The sequence below is a fragment of the Bicyclus anynana genome, chromosome 5, assembly GCF_947172395.1.
Source record: "Bicyclus anynana chromosome 5, ilBicAnyn1.1, whole genome shotgun sequence".
Taxonomy (NCBI): Eukaryota; Metazoa; Arthropoda; class Insecta; order Lepidoptera; family Nymphalidae; genus Bicyclus; species Bicyclus anynana.
The window spans coordinates 13050124-13070687 of NC_069087.1; the positions used below are offsets into that span (position 1 = coordinate 13050124).

The window sequence follows — 20564 nt, forward strand, 5'->3', positions numbered from 1 at the left end:
AACTTCATCTACTGTAAAAGCATAGGCTTTAAAAACTTTCAGATATTACAAAATAACAAAAGTCACATAACAGACTCTCGCACTATGTGATACATTTTGGTATTTCGTAGAATTCCTTAGAATTCTGAAGTAAATTAGATGACTGACTTCAATTATTAGAGATAATAATAGAGGTCAGTGGAATAGATGGTACTACAGTTGTCCCTTGAATTCCTATAGTTAGTAACACGACCTTAGAAAAAGCTAATGAAAGTATACGTAATGTGCATCAATTAGGTCTTATAGTTCATTTAGGAACACCCAAGTAGATATTTAACAGGAAGCAAATGATTTTATGCAGTATTTGCTAAAAATGTGTGGTTTTGTCGTTTGTATATTTATTGACCTGACGCTAAGAATAAATGTATACTTATTGATGTTTAAATGATTGCTAAAGTTATTTAAAAATGCTTTCTGATTAAAATTTACAAACACCAATGCTTTCATCGCATTCCACGCGGTTACAATCGTAGATGCCAGAAGATATATCGGCATATACAGCTATCAATCCAATCTATAAACAAGGGCATAGTTTATTTATACTGACTAATCTATATTTGTCTTACTAGTATTCCTCACATAAATAATGAAAATTTTCAGTTGCACACAAATACCTTAGTATTTATAGTTACCATAATTTATTTTTTAACGTAAAAGAAAATTTTGAGAAATATGTAGTTTGCGTCACTTTGGTACGGTAAGGGGTAAATTTACGAGACCTTTGTTAGACCTGTCGTATATGTGAAAATGTGAATGTTGAGATGAATATGTGGTGTGACTAGGGTGGACAATATAAGGATTTAACATAAAAGGGGAAGATTGGAAGTGGCGCCAGAGAAAAGTTGAGGAGTAAAAAAGGTGAGTTTGGTAAGGACATTTGATACAGATGAATAAGAATAATATTAACAGAAGATTATAGAAAGCAGAATTTTGATGCAAGCGGACGCACTTATGAGGAGAGGAAAGAAGAAAGGATTGGAGAGTGTGAAAGAGAATATGACTGAAAAATGAATAATAGATAAGTTGAACAATGATAAAAGTGAGTCTATGATAGAAATTGACATAATAATATTTTGCTGACCCCATTTAAGTGGGATAATGTTAAGGAGATGATGAATTTGGTATAGAACTAGCGAACGCCCGATACTTAATCCCGTCCGCGTAAAGTTAGGTGTACACTTTATTTACCTATATAACCGTAATTAAAAACACATTAAAAATACTTGAATAGCATTATCCTATATAACTCTTTAATCCGGCTCTAAAGAATAGATTTTGCAATAATCTATTCTTAGCGGATACTTACAATGGTATTCATAGACGTGGTAGGGGACCCCAGAGGATCATTAACCCGCTGAGTGTCAAAATCTCAAATAAATAGAGGTTAAATTCGACAATCAGCGGCTAAATGATCCCCTGGGGGTGCCCCTACAACGTCTATGAATTCCACTGTTGGAGTCAAATATCCATCTATATATTAAGATTTGTGTGCAACTGAATTAACATCATTATATGCCAATATCTCTAAAGTTTACCTAAATACTACTTATGTAGTAGTAGTTTGTTACAATGTTCTTAACTTTTGTATTACAGTTTAATTAATTGTAATACAGTTATAGTGATTTTATCTAAAACTATTCGTTTCTTAGGACTCGCCGATTTTGGAGATGCCAGGAGATGCGTCGGACAGTTTCCTGTCAAGATTCGCGACCAAGGTTGACCATGGGGTCATGTTCTGCGGTGCTCAGCATGGTGCCTTGGACAGATATGCCCTGATGGTGTTCCCGCTTTGTTTCCTTCTCTTCACAATAATCTATTGGACTACATATCTCAGTGAAGCTCATAAAGCTATGCACGATTGACTTAGTGGTTTCTCGGACATTACTATTTCTGTTACACACAGATATAGAAATAGACAGAGTTGTTTCGAACTGTAAAATTGTATATACATTTACATATAGATAATATTAAGTTGCTAATAAGTAAAGTTTTACTATTGTTGAATGACTTAAGATACTTTATTATAGAAAAAAATATAAGTATAAATTTTTAGATAAGTTCAACAAACTTGGATATTATTCAAATTATTACATGACGAAGTAAAAGCTGAAAGTTAGTCGATCATGCTTCTACTGTAAGTAGTAAATAAAATACAGTCAAGAAGCAACCATAGTCCCAGCCAGTTTCTTCATGTAAAGCTAAAGTAACAGTAAAAGTAGTAACAGTAAAAGTAGTAAGTAGTAAAGAAGACTATTTTTCAGTGATTAAGACCGTCACTTTTGATTTATGACGTTACTTTGACTGTTTCTTACGATGATGAAACTGGCCGTTAGCCTATAAGCTATTTATGCAATTGCTTAGGGCATCCCGCAAAAAATAACGAGCAACCTAGGTTAAAGTAATCAAAAAAATAATCCACGCATTTTAAATTGTTGACATTTTTAATTATTTCTTTGTAGTTACTTAATATCACAATCACAAGGGAAGATTGCTTATGTCGTCAAGTTACCATCCGGCACTGTAGGCAACTCTACAAAAGCCAAACTCGAAGAACTTTTAGTTTACCAACAAACAAATTAGAAATTAACGTAAAAAATGCGCAGTGGTAAGCGCGGTGGATTTACAAGACGCAGATCCTGGGTTTGGTCGCCAGCTAGGGCTATTGTGGTTTTCTTAATTGGTCCAGGTCTGGCTGGTGGAAAGCTTCGGGCGTGGCTTACCCGTCCCGGTACGATGTTGTGCAGAAACTGAAAGGAGTGTGGATTTTTACCTACTCCTTCCATCCAAGATTGCATCATCACTTACCATATACCTAGGTGAGATTGTGGTCAAGGGCTATCTTGTAAAGAAAAAAAAATTATTTCGCAACTTATTTTTTTTTAAAGCATCAAAGTTTTCGTTAATGTAAGAAAAGCTACTAGCAATTTATACCCTCATTTTTTATTTGTTTGTTGAGTATCGATTTAGGTATTAAGTTTGGACTCTCGATCATCAAAGTCAAGTTCGGAGCAATACCTTCCCCTGCTTACAGTGAACCTACTAAGAAACTTCTACCTCCCAAAACTATCACTGTCCAAACTCTTTAGTTGCCTGCCATGCTTAATGGTTTAATAAAGGGTGGTAGGAGTGTGAGCTGACAAACTTTTAGCTTTTATCGAATCATGAAGGTCTGGCTAACAGACTGTTGATCTAGTAGAGTGTAGACATCTGTCGCTTTATGGTGGATTGTTTATAGCCTCATCAAAATATAAAAAACCTGGATTGTGGGCGCCACAAGTACTTTTTAGCCTGTGCTTGGTTTGCTTTTAAAATGAACTAGCAGACGCCACGCGGTTTCACCCACCTGTGTTCCGGTTCCTGTAGGAGTACCGGGTTAAAATATAGCTTATAGCACCCGGGGATAGTGTAGCTTTCCAACAGTGAAAGAATTTTTCAATAGTTTCGGAGCGTAATCAATGCAAACAAACAATCAAATGTTTCTTGTTTAGAATATTAGTATAGATTAGTTCCTTTTTTTCGGAACATAGCGAGGTTTTTATTTTTCTGGTCAGGCTATATATAATTGTATAAAAAAATTCCGTCCTTTTCTATTTATCAAACGCATAGATAAGATAACGCACGAAACTTGTATTGTGAAAATTATAACCTGGCCATAAAACTAAAAACCGGGATTGGGGGCGCCCATAGATTTAATATAGGGGGCGACTAGTATTTTTGCTTAAATTGTTTAAAGAAATTAGTTCCGTTACTTTCCGCAACATGGCGACGTTTTTAATTTTTCTGGTTAGGCTACATGTTTAATTTTAATACCAATTACATGTTTTTTTCTGTTCATGATGCAATCATGCTGTACCTATTAGTCGACCAACAATAAAATATTACCAGTAAGTGGCGCTGGTTCAACACTTTTGACTTTGTGACAAAAGCAAATATGGTGATATTGTTGTTTTGCTCGGTACACAAATATGGGACCAGACAACGACCAGAATAGATAACATTACAAAGCCATATTTACCTAATACTTATCACGCCTTATTACTGTGCCTTTTGCCACGTATCGATAGATATAAAGTTTTTGTGGTTAGGCTAAAGAAAAGTTGGTTAACAAAAAAAACATTAGATCAACAAAAACTCTAGGGACTTTAGCATTCAGTAGGTATTCGAATCTAGATATAAATGTGGTTTTTGACTGCCGAAATCTTAACGCAACGCAATATTTTATAGCCACCTAAAATACAAAATGATTAGATTTATCCATTTAGCACCTTCAAAATCTATTCCCTCATTCTGGTACCTAATTTGCTGTATAATTAAATATCGTTATTGTTTTCGTATTCTAACAGGTATTTAGGAAAATTTTACGCTAATATCGAATTGGTGTTTTAACCCTAAAATCTTTACTCTGCCTAAACTGTAAGCGGCAAACTGGTGACTTAGAAAAATACCATTAGAGGTCGCTGCGTCCATACATATTCATAAAAACCATATAGATGGCACTGTTATGCTTTTTTCACAAACCATACCGCGACATGGAGATTCTTTTAAGACGACTGAACACCCCCGGCCTATGTCATCAAGTCATACTTACCTGGCGTAGGGGACACCGTGATCAAGAAGGCGGTTCCCCCAGAGCGAGGCCCTTCCATTGCACTGCGGCTGGGTTGACCTCTGCGATTATCCCTAATGTGGATAACTCGGACGCGTAATTTTTGATAGTGGGGACTGCGTACGCGCCGTCCCCCAAGAATCCTCATTTGCATTTGCATTTTGCACTTCAATGGCAATGCAATCCTCACGACTGCACGTTGTGTACTATACAATATTAGTACACATACAGATTACAGTTATAACTTGTATAAGCTATATTGTTCATGGTGATTGGTCCCTTTCTACAATAAATGGTTCAATTCTCAAATTCAGTCTAATTACCAATCAATGATTTACCAACCTTTATTCAAAACTTTATGATGTATCGGAACTTCGTGAACACACGCAGCGCAATACAAGATTTTAAATATCAGCCGTAACGTAGGAGCGCGGCGACAGGGCATCACCTCCCTCCCATAATAACTATAAACAAGAATACCTCTCACCAGTCAAGGCACTTAGCTGCGGTAAATAAATAATTGAATTTTTTTGGCACTGCGAAGAATCGTTATTTGTACAAGTACAACAATAGAATATTTTAAAGTTTAATATTGTTGTGGTAATGTGCTTGGTAAGACGCAAACTTAGGCATCGTGAATTTTGCTCATTTATGGATTTTATTAAAGACTAATAAGGATAAAGGCACATAGTGTTCCTGATTGCGTTACTCAAGACTCTCACAGTGGACATTCATAGACGTTGCAGGTGCACCCCCAGGTAGGGTTGCCAACCGTACTATATTATGTAGTCGGTTACTTGAGCACCATAGCTATGCGATAGAAGCAGAGCGGGATGTGGGTTAAGAACAGTTTCGTTTCGGTTGAAAACCGGCCGAAACTGAAGCTGAAACTGAAATACGTTTTCGGATTCGGCCGTAAAAACTGGTTTGGTCGAACTATATAATGTTGAAAAAATATGTAGTACGGAAAAATACTATATTTTTGTAGATTAATTTTCGACAGAAGCAATAGTCCGTAGAGTATCCGAACGTGTCTAATTTAATGTTAGTATTAAATTAATTTTAAAATTAAATGTGAAAAAATTTAGACACAAAATTCTTAAGATGCTAATTGCCAATAAATATAATCTTATAAAAATAAATAGGCAACAAAAAACTTTGCCTATTACTTTGCTTATTTCATAAAAATACTATATTTTCTACTATTATTAAGTGTACTAATTTTTTTGAACTAAAATCTGAAAAATACTATTTTTCTGAAAAAATGTTGGTATCCCTACCGGCCTACCCCCATTGGACCATTCACCCTCTGGGTGTCGAATTCTTAAGCGCACATAGTTTAAATTCGACACTCAGCGGGTGAACGAGCCCCTGGGGGCGCCCCCACAACGTCTATGAATTTCATTGTAAGATAGGCGATCTGTCAAGATAAGGTGATACCTCAAATTATCACGTATCTAATCCATTACCATAATCATAAGATTATTTCGGTTCACGATAAAAAGTTTTAGGTTCTAATGTTTAGACATGTATATTTTCTAGTCAATATTTTAACTAGCCGTAATTTAGAATTAAGTTTCGATTATATTGTTAATGGTTTTAAATGCTGTGCTGTACCAGAGCAGAGAATATTTAAGCACAAAAAAATATCATGCACAAAACTCAAAATTATTCAGAATTTTCGTGTAAAATTCAGATAAAATTAAAAATTTACTTGTTCATGGATATTTTGTTGATACAGAATCAATTATATTTATAAGATCTTGTCAAATAACTAATCAATTTGTGCCTTTGTAATAAAACTATGCCTTGTTAATAATAATTAGAATTATACTTTAAAAAAAGTTTTTGCAACACTGTTATGGTCCAGTATTCATTATTTTTTTAATTAGACAATACTTATTAAATGTAAATAGTTGAAATAAAAGACATTATTTTAAATAATTAAACACATCTTTTATTATTCAACCTACGCTTATAACTAATGCATTTCTACAATAAATACATATCTACAATCTTTTCTACATTACTGAAAATTCTGATTACCTACGCTATGTTTTAACAAGAAATATTTCTTTTATAATTTTTTTTATTGTTCATAATTACGAAAACAATAAATTTATTCTCAGATATAAATTTTTTAATTTGCCTATTTTGAAATATTTTTTGAAAAGTATTTTTATAGATAATTTTATTTTATTCATATCCATAATATGAACCTTCTTTATACGCTCTGTCCATGTCATCAGAATTCCTCCGGATTCGTCTCCCAATTGGTTCCAAGTCTTTGTAGCATTTTGGAAACACTTTCTCTATTACTTCGACGGCTTCTGCCTTTCCAATTTGCCGCACAGCCAACACCGAGTACAGAGCTTTGGTTTTAACACAATCCTGAAAATAAAAAATTAAAAGTTAGAAAAGTAAAATATGAATGGTTTTTTACTACACCTAATAAGGAGTATGCCCTCTGCCTCAGATTCCAGAGGTTGTGGGTTAGAATCCGGTCCGGGAAATGCACCTCCAACTTTTCAGTTGTGTGCATTTTAAGAAATTAAATATCACGTGTCTCAAATGGTGAATGATAAACGTGAGGAAACCTGCATACCTGAGAATTTTCTTAATTCTCTGTGTTTATGAAGTCTGCCAATCCGCATTGGGCCAGCGTGGTGGACTATTGGTCTAACCCCTCTTATTCTGAAAGGAGACTCGAGCTCAGCCGTGAGCCATTTGAGCGGGTTGATAATGATATGCGGCTCTCTGTTGAGTAAGAATCTCACGTGGTCGAAGTCGCAGGCGTTTAAAATATATCTAACCTGATGTGCTTGTTTGACTTTAGTCCACGAAGCATCCCCTTGAGACCAGGCGCTGGTGAACGAGCAGTGTGTAAGGTTGGCTGCCCGTATCTCGGTGCAGGCCAAATGCTCCATGTTCCTGAAGTCCAGGTTGTTGCGACAGTAGTCGAACATGTGGATCATCTCATGGGCCAGGACGCCTTGCACCATACCTTTTCTTGTTGACACATTCTGACAAACAACTATCTGAAAGAGACGAATATCTTAGCAATCCATGGATTCACCGTTCGGGTGCCGGGGTCCATCGTGTGGTAGAGAGAAAAACTCTGAACAGAGTCCTGAACTTGTGACACACAGGACGTATTGTTAAGGAATTCCTTGAATCGATTAACACTCCCTTCCTCCGCTCGTGTTGTTCTCCCTGCCTAGCCAAATTTGCTAAGATCCTATTTTGGTAAACTGCTCTAAGCTTTGGCTACCTGTTCTAATATAGAACTTGCTGCAGTTCTACAGAGGTCAAGGTCTTTAAGCAAGTTGCAAGCAAAGATGCTTGGAGGCCGTTGGATCAGCTTCCACCTTCACACAGGAAGTAAAACTATAAGAAATGTAAACAGTAATTGTTATCAATTGTAAATTATAATACTGTATGACTTTTTCAAAAGAGCAACTGTTGACCTGCCTTCCGAACCGGTGGTAGAATCTTTACAAATAGTCAACTGACGTGTCAAAAGTGCTTATAAACTGACCCTACTTGAAATAAATGATTTTTGATTTTTGAAGTTATAGAGTGATTTTGCTGGTAATCGTCTAGCACCTACTTCTACCGGGGTACAGACTACATAGCCATTTTTAGTTAGTTCATTTGTAAGGTCATATTTATTCACTTTTATACTGTGGCCCTTCGGAACGTTAATCTCCCGAGGCACAGTAAGCTCAACAAGTACTATACACTTAGTTTGTTTCGAAAATGGAAAATGTCTGGTCTAGATCTTGAAATAGCGACATCCTCTGGGATTTTATAATGATTTTCACACATATCCATTAATTTGTTAAGTGAATCAACTGCGCTGAACCTACGAATACATGTTGAGAAAAACGGGAGAGTTCAGAGAAATTAGAAAGAGAGCTTCACTCAAATATTCATCCAAAGCAACGTTTACGCTAAGAGGATGGAGAAAGCAGTCTGATTTAAAAACCTGCACATTTCATTAAACACTATACAAGTACATTTAATATAAAAACACACAAATTAATTAGTCAGAGTTGCTTTGCCTAAAATTCAGATTTCCAAAAATATCATTAATTTTTGTTAGAAGAAGATAATCTAGGAAAAAATAATCAAAAACATGACTAATATCATAACAATCAATGAAAAAAAAAACAGGAATTACATAATGAAAACAACTCTAAATCAAAAATAGCCAATTGGTAATTTTGTATGAGCAGAGCTAGATTTCAGCTTACTTCCAATTTGATGGTGTTAATTTTTGATTGTACATTAAAATGTTTTAATGAACATGCTTTAATTGAAAAGCTGCTAAAATTTACTATTATTTAATTATTTAAAAAAGCAATAATTTTAAATAGTTTAAAAAACTAAAAAACGCACTTTTAGCACGCACTAAAAATTACATATATTGGATTTAAGTCACTATATTTTTCGTATTCCTGGCAGCAAACCCTTTCATTTGATATCCAAATCATGTGGATGGATTTCAAACAGCCAGTCCGCCATCTTGGGGAGGCCGCCATATTGGATTTGTAATTACGTTTCTTAGCTAGTCATGTATTGTCTCGGAACTCAGAGCTTGTGCAAAATTTCATCCTAATCGAAGACCTAAAGACTAAAGGGTAGTGGGTCAATTTAAGATTCCAAGATTTAATTTTCTTACATACATAGTTATACAAGTAAAGCTAATATAAGCGTGTTAATAAAATACAGGGGAACATAAATACCTGATTCAGCTGTGGATCGTACCCTCCACTGACAGAGTAATCACACACCTCACATGAAATATGTCTTCGAATATCAACTGGGCTGAAATAAATATTCTTAATATTAATTCTCCTATAAAGTCTTAATATAACCTAAACTTTGAATTCCATAAACTAACCAACCAGAGCTTCGGAGCGCTGCCATCATGAGTTTCACTATTGAACCTGGAAATAATTAAATCATATTTAATTACATAGGTATCAATACCGGCCTATTTTAACCTTCTCTCCTTATACAAGAGAGAATATCAAGCTAAGATCCACCACACTGCTCCAATGCCAGTTGGCAGGGTTAGGGTTTTAATGATATATTAACAACCAATTGGACATTAATGTTAATGACCTTTTTTAATTGAATTACTCGTGAATTTTATTTCATTAAAAGTTAGCCCTTGACTACAATCTCACCTGATGGTAAGTAATGGTGCAATCTAAGATGGAAGCGGGCTAACTTGTTGTTGATTGTTTGGAGTAGGATGAAAATCCACACCCCCTTCAGTTTCTACACAGCATCATACTGAAATGCTAAATTGCCAATTTGTATGTCTTTCATTCATCATTATCACCATTTTAGCAACACCTAGCCTAGCCTCCATTTATACTCAAAAAGGGAGAGGAAAGAACAGGAGAGTGGAGGAAGGTAATAATAGTTGGGCACCAAAGAGGGGATTTTAGAGTTACTCGATCGTAAAGGAGCAGATGATCGTAAAGGAGTATACCTTGCATGTTGTTGAGTACTTCCACTAAGTATGAGCCCTTAATATTGGTGGGTATGTTTAGGGAATCCAAATGAAAAAATTACCTTTAGAAATACTAAACCAACATGTCAGATCAAGATAAGGTAGATTAGTTAATAGCTAAAAGGTGTGTATTTCGAAAGCTAACATTTTAAGTGTAGTTAGGGAGTGGGAAGGTTCCTAAGTTACAAAATATTGTAATTTGTATTTCTGCTTTTACTATCTAAAGTGATAAATTTCGTTTAAAAGTGCCAAAAAAACCTTTGTGAATACTAAAAACAATTTTTTATTTTTTATTTTCGTTGTGGGTAAAAAAATAATCTTTTGACGCGTCCTACAGCAGAATATTGACTATCTTAATCACACCTCTTAATTCACAAATATTTGTAAGCTTCACCGTAGCGTAGTGGAATGTACCGCGGATCTTGAGACGATATACCGTGGTTCGAAACCTGCTACGGCCAAAGATTTTTTCCGTTTATAAATTTATTTTCTACATTTCTACATAAATAGTTATTTGATCAAGAAACGTTTACTAATTGAAAACATTAATGGAATATATTTGACCGTACCGATACAGCGGTGGTGAATTCTGAATTCAGGATTTAGCGTCAGAGAAACGCTGTATGATTGAGAGCAGTGAATAAAAGAAATCTGTCACCTAAACGTCAAATTGACTCAAAATAAAATTGACTCAAACTGTCACTTGTCAAATGTCAAACGTACCCAGTGTTTCTACATAAAATATTAAATAGGACTCAGACAAGTTCAACTTTGATTGTCAACTATGGAAAACCAAATGGAATTACTTCTCAACAAAATAAAAGAAGAGATGGCACTACAAACCAAACAAATAACTGAAACTGTGTTGGAAAGTTTGGATAAGAAACTTGCATCAGTTATTGAAGAAAATAAAGCCTTAAAAACTAAAGTTGAAACTTTACAACACAAGGTTGATTCCCTGGAAGATAACAAAAGAAGACACAATTTAATATTTTTTGGAGTAAACGAGATGGAGCAAGAGGGATCCTTAATTGATTACACAAAAACGATAATTGAAAGAGAAACTAACACGAATATACAATCCTACGAAATAAATACCGTACAAAGATTAGGGGCCAAAGGCAAAGGAACTCGCCCTTTACTGGTTGGTTTTACCTCAATATGGAAAAGGAACCAAATTCTCAGGAACAAATACAAAAAGGGAGACCTAACGAGGTCAGACATTTCGATTAAGGAAGACTACTCAAAAGAGGTTTTACTTAAAAGAAAAGAACTGGTGCCTCAACTATTGCAAGAGCGGGAGAAGGGCAAGATAGCCTATTTAAAAAAAGATATACTAATAATAAAAGATTCTAAAGAAACCAACCAATTCAAAAGAAAAAGAGACTCAAAAGAGTCTCCTAATGATAAAACAAACACAACTAGACCAGCTTCCAAGAAAACAAACACAAACAATATTCTAGATTATGTAACTCGAGGACAACCTTCTTATTCAGGTTCAAAAAACTAGCATGCACCGCCAGCCACGCAAAAATCATTACAACAAACAAACAAACTACTAAAACAAAATCTATCACCCCAATCCGGCCGGTCACCGTGGGGGAAGAAGACCACTACCCTCCAACCGAAAATAATAACAACAGAAGGACAAATCAAAGCACACTAAAAATTTGCACTTATAATGTACGATCTCTATCGTCATTTGAAAGATATCTTGAATTAACCTATGCTCTCAGTGATATAAACTACGACATAATAGGTCTGTCAGAAGTCAGACGAATGGGCTGTAACATCGAAGAATACAAGGACAATGTTTTGTGTTATATAGGTAAAACAAAAGGCTTATACGGAGTAGGATTCCTTATTAAAAAAGAGCACAAAAACAAAGTAATAAAATTTACGGGTATCTCAGAAAGAGTAGCGCTCTTACAAATGGAGTTTAATAATTTTCGACTCTCTCTAATACAGGCTTATGCACCAACTGATAAAGCGAACGAAGACGAAATCTGTGAGTTCTACAAAGACTTAAATCAAGCTCACTCCCTAGCAGATGACAAAGTTCTGGTAATTGGAGACTTTAACGCAAAAATAGGCCAGAAAATAAAAAGGGATAATAATCAAATCATTGGCCGATTTGGCTTCGGCGAAAGAAATGGAAGAGGAGAAAGACTCATAGAATATGCCTCCGAACACAAACTAGCAATAATGAATACCTTCTTCAAAAAAAAGAGCAATAAAAAATGGACTTGGATATCTCCAGATAAAAAAACTACCAACGAAGTCGACTTCATAATGTCAATTGCTCCAAAAATATTATTATTATTATTATTTCTGCTTTTGAGGTACAAGCTTAGTTAATTTTTTTCTATTTTGAAGGAAATAATCCCCCAAATAATTGCTTACATACAATAAAAATTGTCTTTTAAGTCTGTAGTTTATTTCCCCACTGCTGTAAGCAAAAAAAGTATATAACCATTAATTCTTCCTATCATCTAATCTACCAAATATAATCTATCCCCATGACACTTTAGTGACTACACTACCACTACAAAAATATGTTAATGATAATGACCGGCACCTTTTGACAGGTCTTGAACTGCAAATTTTATTATAATATATTATTCAGTATCAGATGTTTATAATGAGCAAGACCAGCTTAACATACTCTCAGAGGCAAAGGGAGTGACACTCCCAAAGCATTAAGTATTTTGTGTTTAGTGTATTGAAGAAGTGATGAAGGTAACAGAATAGCAGATGATGTATATTGTATATACTTACTGCACATGGTTTTTAACTAGGCTATGTAATTGGACAAAATAGAAAATTCCTTCTACAAAAAAAGCTCGCAATGAATCCTCAAGAAGTGTATTTTTACAGTTATGAAGTGCTACTGTCATACTTGTACTTGGAAAGTGGAATAGATATGTACGGATAACTTTGTGACGAATACTAGACAAACCTCACCATAGAGGATTTTAAAGTTCCAAGTAGGAAGGCATACTACCAGGACAGCATTGCTTCTGTGTCTCATACTAAAGAGACTGGGTAGGTATATTAAATTAAGTTTCATCATTTCATATTAAAGGTCTGACAGAAAAATTAGCAACAAAAATATTTAAGTAAGGAATTACGGAACATTTTTGATTTTTCTATTTTATTTTGTTTTAAAACTTTTGATTATCTATATTTTAGGAAATATTAGAAACATGTTTGCAACTTACTATTTTTAACACAGTCATAAACGTTTTTCTCACACTTCGATTTTTCAATACCTTCTTTGCCCTCTTTTCCTAATAATATATTAGTAACTTTTGGCGTAAATGTACCCCTTCTCTCCGGATACAAATCGTAACCCCAGGCTTCTTTTGGATTTGGTTCATTTTTGGATTCACTGTTTGATTCACCTTCTGTGCGGGTCGTAGATTTATCATTAGACATAATAAAATGTAGAATAGGTTCGTAGGATTCCTTTCAAATAAAAATTGCTAATCAAAATTCAAAAAAATATAATAAAAATAACCTATCTAAACTCAAACTGTGCTGTGGTCAGTGCCCAGTGGTCACAGAAACAGAACTCACAGATTAATATATACCACAGATAAATAGATACTCTTAGACCATTTAAAATAACAGGACCTGCCTTGCTAACCGTTACCCCCTCTGGCAAAGATCAAAAATCAATGATCTAACGCGTTTATAAAAACTGTTGCTGTAGAATAGATGTTTCATTGTTGTAATCGTTTTCGTCGTGTAAAGATCTCCCTAAAAATTCCGGTTTATGTAGTTAAATGGCATAAAAAACGGCCAAAAACTTGTAGTTTAGTAAAAGATGGAGTAACGTTTCATTTGAAAGTATTTAAACCTTAATTTTATCAAATTTTTAATAAAAATAATTTATAAAAAGAATCGATTTTTTTGACGAAACAGCCAAACATCGATCAGTAATCGAATATTCTATGTATTTAATCTGTAGTAGGATAGTCTAAGCAATATCACAGTAAATATGCAAGCAGTAGTTTGACTTCATACTAGAGGTCGAAACGCGAGCTCTACCTTAATTTCAATTTCAACTTACTAGTTAAATAGATTTTATTAATTAGAAATAAGACTAACTCACTAACATAGTAAACTTAAAACAGATACACTAACAATATACTAACATATAAAAAAAAAATTAAAACTGTTACTCTTATTAATTGAAAAACTTGTTTAACTTGTAATAATGTAAGGAATAATAAAGGCTTTGAAATTGAGAAAAACATAAGGGATTAAAGGGCTAACATAATCTACGGAACGCACTTGACTGGTTTTTTAATATTTGGTCACGTAGTGTGGAGGTAATACCTAGATGGCATCACCAAAATAAACATATAAATACGACCTACCCTTCAATGTCATTGATTAGTATCAGCCTTATTTAAATCTACCAATCAAGAAACAACACGCATTTTATTGATCACTTCCTATTTTACTACAATTTACAAAATATTTTATTTGTTTTCATAAAAAAAGTATATTTACAATCACAAAACTAAATGGAAATACAAAGTTGGCAAATGTAATTAAAATGATGGAGGCAGTCAGCCCTATCACATGTTTACGTACCGCGCACTGTAAGTATTTATTTCAAAAATACGGCCGAATATACTGCTTGTATATATTTTTACTGTGCACAATGTGTTTGTTAGTGTGTGTAAAAATTACGCGTGTGTGAATTGCGAGTCAAATTTATAGTTGTAGTGTATGGACACAGAATATACTTAATGGTGTTAAATGTTTTCGATGTGTGAGTTTACCTCGTCCCCCTCAAAAAATTACAGACCTTTTTGTTGGTGAATTTGGGTGCGAACCACGTCCAGTTATTAATGGTCTAAGGGCATAGAGGAGAGAAAAGAGAATTCCTAAGGGCTCAAAAAGGCCAGCCCCCCCCTAGACAAGTGGCACGTCCAATTCGACGAGTTTTGAAAAAAAGGTTGATATCCGTTCCGTGGTTGACAGTTGACACTGACATTTTGACAACAAGTGTCAGTGTCTGCCTTCATTTGACGTTTGTGCCTTGTGGTGACTGGTGACCATAGATATATAACTACCAGATGTAGCCCTAAAGTGACTTTGGATTCTAGAGCGTGACAGGCTTATGTCACTCGGCTTTTATTAAAAAGGGACACGAGATTTTTTTTGTCACTTTCAGCATGGTCGATTTTTTTGTTTGGCAAACGTCGAGTGTTTGATTGATGGTTGACAAACACAACACGTTCCGAGCAGTTATTTAATTTTTAGTAAATTGAGTATTATGTGGTACAACATTGCGATTACGATATTAATTTATAAGTTAATGTGCTATGGTGGGGTGTTGTATTTTAGGCTGCAAAAGCCACAGTGAGCGGAAAATCGAAGGAGTTACATTTCATTAGTAAGAAACCATAAACTTCATTGAATGATAATATATAGCCTAGATTTGTTGGAATTCGAAGCTAATTGAATGTGATAAGCGTTTACTAGAGTATCTTCAATGGCAATATTTCGTATTTCGCTATATTTCAAAACCTAACCTTTTTTTATTTACTTCAAATGTGACCATGTCCCACCTATTAAACTACCACTAAAATAAAAGAATTAAGTAATTTTTGGTAAGACGCTGTAACTAATTCTTAATAAAGTAAAAATTTACTCTTATTTATATTTATAAGACACTCTTTACCACGAGTCTAAGATGTACGGCAACATTTTGTTATGATGGCTAGACATGTGTTATTAATATTTAATACTAGAGGATATGCGCGATTTCCCCCGCATAAGTAGTTCCCGTTCCCGTAGGAATTTTGGGATAAAAAATAGCCTGTATGTTATTTTAGGTTATTTGTGTGCCAAAATTTGGGGAAATCTGTTTAGTAGTATTTGCTGAAAGATTACAACAAACACACACTCACAAACTTTCACATCTTTAGTATCAAGAAAGATCAGCTGAAAGTTTAAAAGCCTGTGCTCCTACCATAGGTAAGAATTGTAGGCAATGGACTGATATCATGTTATGATTTAAGTTATCACCGAAAACACAATTAAATAATACAAAGTTATTTTATTATCTGAAAGAATCTTACTTTTTAATCTATCTGATCCTATTTATCGTAGTAGGACTTCATTTAATTATATTTGCAGATTACCCCAAAAACGTGTAAATAAATATGTATAGCAACATTTTGTTATGTAATTTATGAATGCAAGTGTAGTGTACATAATAATATAATACACACGCACACTTATAACCTTACATAAGGCTGTCTCACGGGCGGCCACGCTATGGCTACGTCTAGTTGTTCTAAGTCTATGCTGGTGACTGTGGTGGTGTAAGTATAAGGTCTTTGGGTGGTGTGGTGTGGTGTCTGTGACTCTGTGTCTGTCTGCTATCTATTAATCTTAATCTGTGGGTGTCTGCCGAAGTGCCGAGTTTTGTGCCAGGCTGTATTTTATTTTAAATTATTTCTTTTCCTTTGTAAGCTACATACTTATTTCTCTTTGTCAGTGCCAGTGATTACCAAGTTGTTTCTTTATTATATTATTCTTAAGAGTTTAAATCATTAAATATATTTTATATTCAAAGGTTATTTTGAAAATTCAAATTTCTGTATTTGTTTGAAATAGGTGTTTGGTGAACTACTTAGGTCTGCAAATTTCAAAAATATGTTGACTAACAACAATGTTGATAATACAACAATAGTTGAGACGCTAGCAAAATCATTTTTTAAAAGGTCATTGTCTGATCTTAATGTAAGTACACATTTGTATGCAGAATTATTATAATATGTAGGTTATTAATTATTATAAAATGAAAATTTTAACTAATTAATTTATTTTTTATTTCTTTTACAGAGTGGATATATTAATAATATGACTTGGGAAATGCAGGATAAGTTTTTGTACAAGACTATATATAGCCCTCTTTTTAAAAAATATCCTGGCTCTCCAACCTTTAGTAGGCAATTTTTTAAAAAGCTGATAGAACTTTTAGAGCCAGAACATGAAGTTCATGATGATATATATGGATATTTATGCTCTGTTATGGACAGTGAGGCAGATCAATTTAACTATTGCCACTACTTGATAGACAATAGTTTGGATAATATAGTGACAATTAAAGAAACAAAAAACATGGTTCTAAATGGTACTACTGGTTTACGTACATGGGAGGTATATATTTTTATTTTTAACAGTCACAATTACTATATTAGAACAGGTATCCAAAGCTGCTTTAGTAGGATCATAATAAAATTTAGCTGAGCAGGGAAAACAACACAAGCAAACAAGGGATGTGTCAACTGGTTTTGAATCCCCTTTACTTGTTAGTCACAAGACCTGGGCTCTGCTCAGAGTTTTCTCTTTACGACACATCATAAATCTATTGAATGTTGAGATATTTGTCTCATTATACTAAAAGTTATGCAACAAGCATCTATTGACAGCCCATCTATTGACTTTGCAGAACAAACATGGAATACAATGCTGCCTCAAATCCTTTTGCTCAAATGCTTAAATGCTTTATAAATTTTTGGCTCACTGAGCCTTTAATTTCACTTGCAACCTTGCCACTCAAATCATAACCAAGCAATGATCTCATAATATTTTTATTATTACAGGCAGCTTTTATGTTGTCAGATTGGGCTCTATGTAATCAAGATATATTTACAAATAAATCAATACTCGAACTAGGATCTGGTGTAGGTTTCACTGGCATTACCATTGTAAAACACTGTAATGTCAAATCGTTAGTAATGACAGATTTCCATGACGAAGTATTGGAAACAATTCATAAAAACATTCACATGAATTTTTCTGTTTCACAAGACCAGCAGAATAATGATTTAGTTGTTTCCAAAAACAGAAAAAAAGATATAGGTAATGTTCATAATTTCAAATAATCATTTAAAAATCTAGCTCTTGTATACAAGACAATATTTATATTTGTTTGAGTAATTAATATATAAAAATAAAATTGATTACTTTTTTAGGTGTAATGAAACTAGATTGGAATGATACTGAAAATCTGCGACATAATTTGATACCAGATGTTATCATAGGAGCTGACATTGTCTATGATCCATCAATATTCCAACCACTGATAAATATTTTTGAAGTTTTCCATAAAAGGAATAACAATGTAGAAATATACATTGCTTGTGTGATACGAAATAGTGATACTTTCAATGGATTTCTCAAGACTTTAGGTAAATCTTCTAAATTTTTTAGTAAAATTAAGTAGTGATATTAATGGTAAGGTTTGTTTAATCCTAATATCTTTGATTGTTGATTGATACTACTATTCTCAGATTAATTACATAAAAATATAATTGTCTGTAATTTTTTGAGGAAAATGAGCTTATATTAGATAAGTATCTTGAACTAAACTAGATGTTGTTGACTGTTTTTACACCACATAACAACACAAAAAGATATTTTTATGAAGCTCTTTAACCGACGAACTCGATTACAACTATGAAACATTGATTCCAGACAGATTGATACAGACAGTTTTATTAATCACATTAAGTAGATTATTGATCCATACACATTGACGAAAAAGTAATGTTTAGTGAGGCAGCTCCTTAAGTAGTTAGTCTGAGCTACTAGTACTTTAAAAAATGGAATAAGTATAATGCGACACAAAAGAGTAGAAAATAAATGAGGGCAATAGTTGCAGAAATGGAACTGGGACTTTGCCGTCATTAGTCGACAGTTTGTCTTTTCACGAGCTAAGTCGTCGGCCGCACACTAGGCTCGAGCATAGGGTAACCCTGTGTACCCACGCCACTTAGTATTGCAATCACCTTGATACTTGACATTAATTTATATTTTTTCTATACATAGGTAATATTATGTACTTATTTTAGATAAGATGATCGGTTAAAAATAATATTATTATGTAATATAAATAAATAAATAAATTTATTTGAAAAATACTTACTATCTAGCCCGCAAGTAAGCATTTTGCGTTATGGGTACTACGTTATGTGATTTCTTGGGTTACATTTATTAAATTTCAATAAATATAAGTCAGTATATAAATTATATTTATTGTAATTCGTCCGGTAATTATCCGAATTTCCACTAAGATTTTAATAATCTGATAAAACTATCATTAATGATTGGTTGCTCTTTAATGACAGATCTTTCATAATGTCAGTAAATGTAATGTTGCCACACAGCGACAATTTTATGTTAAAGGAGGTTTGATTACAACCTTTTATTTTTAATGTGTCTAAGCATTCCAATGTTCGAACCTATTTAAATTTTGAAGTCTAATCGAAAAGTAAATGCTATCTTTGATTTCCTCTTCTACCCAGTTATGCCCTTAAAATTTTATTTCCATTTTTATTATTTCCTCCCTCTATAATCAATTGTATTCAATTATTTGTATAATGTAAATTGTAATGAATGTATTAAAAATATATTTATTTATTTTTAGATATTTCAAACTTCAAGCATAAAGAGCTATCAGTACAAAGAAATGTACATATAAGATGGGATGAGAATTTACCAAGCTGGAGTTTGTTAAGGATTAATAAAGAAACTTTTAATTAGTTTTATCCTTTTACTCCTCTTTGCGTCGTACTGCTTCGCTACTAATTACAGCTCGTGCGGATTAACGTGACACCTGACTCGAATGCTGTTTGTTTGGTAGCCAGGTATCAAGTTAATGCGCAAGAGTTATAACTACTTGTGTAAACAACAAAATATATAAACACTAGCGTACGCCCGCGACTTTGTCCACCCTTAGACCTCTAATCCAGCCCTATCGCAAAATCCGTTCTTACCTACTAACTATAAAATACCTCCCTGCCAAATTTCAGCTTTGTTCAAGCGGATTGTGACAGATTGTGCATAAATCATGAAAAAAAAAAATACGAAATAATTAAAATTCTAATTCTTAATATAAATTTGGTTTTCTACTAAATCTATGAGGCCTAGTTCGGACTACTGTAGTAGTTTAGTCGAGTACGAACTATTTTTGGGCGATATATTCAAAAATTGTTCGTAATCGACTAAAATCCTAATATAGTCTGTAAGGCCTATTATCGCTATCGCTATCGAATGGTCTAAGCTTCCATACAAACTTTCAACACCAATTTCACCCTTGTATTAATTTACTCTTTGTTCACCCCCCTTCTCCTTTTATTTTAGGGTTAGGGATAAAAAATAGCATAGTAGCGGCCGTGTCGATTACACAGCCAAAACCATTTTTTGTTGTTTTAATCGTTCATGTATTGAGTTTTATTTTTGTAAAATGATTATTGGACTTAGGATTATAATTAGGTACTTGTACCGAATCGTAAATCTATGAATGGAATATTTATTATATATAAAACATGCGAATATATATATATATAGAAATGGCGA

At 33.7% G+C, this 20564-nt stretch overlaps 3 protein-coding genes and 1 non-coding gene across 12 annotated transcripts in view; 3 read left to right on the forward strand and 1 right to left on the reverse strand.

The window, feature by feature from the left end:
• LOC112047871 (gamma-aminobutyric acid receptor subunit delta-like) overlaps window positions 1-6594 on the forward strand; it is a 38897-nt gene extending 32303 nt beyond the window's left edge. For all 6 annotated transcript variants that reach the window (XM_052881655.1, XM_052881654.1, XM_052881657.1 and 3 more), the window contains one exon: window positions 1689-6594. In XM_052881655.1, coding sequence (XP_052737615.1) covers window positions 1689-1901 — 213 coding nt within the window. In that variant the 3' untranslated portion in view covers window positions 1902-6594. The remainder of the gene's footprint in view (window positions 1-1688) is intronic.
• LOC112047894 (U1 spliceosomal RNA) lies at window positions 4620-4781 on the forward strand. Its single transcript, XR_002886988.2, has one exon. It is a non-coding gene; the product is annotated as a U1 spliceosomal RNA (small nuclear RNA).
• Window positions 6577-13725, reverse strand: LOC112047865 (mitochondrial inner membrane protease ATP23 homolog). The gene is made up of 5 exons (XM_024085137.2): window positions 13394-13725; window positions 9552-9597; window positions 9394-9475; window positions 7459-7683; window positions 6577-7036 (listed from the first exon to the last, which is right to left on the reverse strand). The coding sequence occupies exons 1-5, from the start codon at window positions 13608-13610 to the stop codon at window positions 6842-6844; spliced, it is 765 nt and encodes a 254-aa protein (XP_023940905.2). The 5' UTR covers window positions 13611-13725; the 3' UTR covers window positions 6577-6841.
• Window positions 13726-15566: 1841 nt separating this feature from the next.
• Window positions 15567-19749, forward strand: LOC112047876 (protein-lysine N-methyltransferase EEF2KMT). 4 transcript variants are annotated; one of them, XM_052881622.1, is made up of 6 exons: window positions 15567-15585; window positions 16815-16940; window positions 17043-17360; window positions 17807-18065; window positions 18179-18394; window positions 19633-19749. In XM_052881622.1, the coding sequence occupies exons 2-6, from the start codon at window positions 16854-16856 to the stop codon at window positions 19746-19748; spliced, it is 996 nt and encodes a 331-aa protein (XP_052737582.1). In that variant the 5' UTR covers window positions 15567-15585; window positions 16815-16853; the 3' UTR covers window position 19749. The 4 variants fall into 4 exon arrangements, with proteins under 4 accessions (XP_052737582.1, XP_052737580.1, XP_052737581.1 ...); XM_052881620.1 differs by lacking the exon at window positions 15567-15585 and adding an exon at window positions 16352-16519; XM_052881621.1 differs by lacking the exon at window positions 15567-15585 and adding an exon at window positions 16537-16634.
• Window positions 19750-20564: the final 815 nt, after the last annotated feature.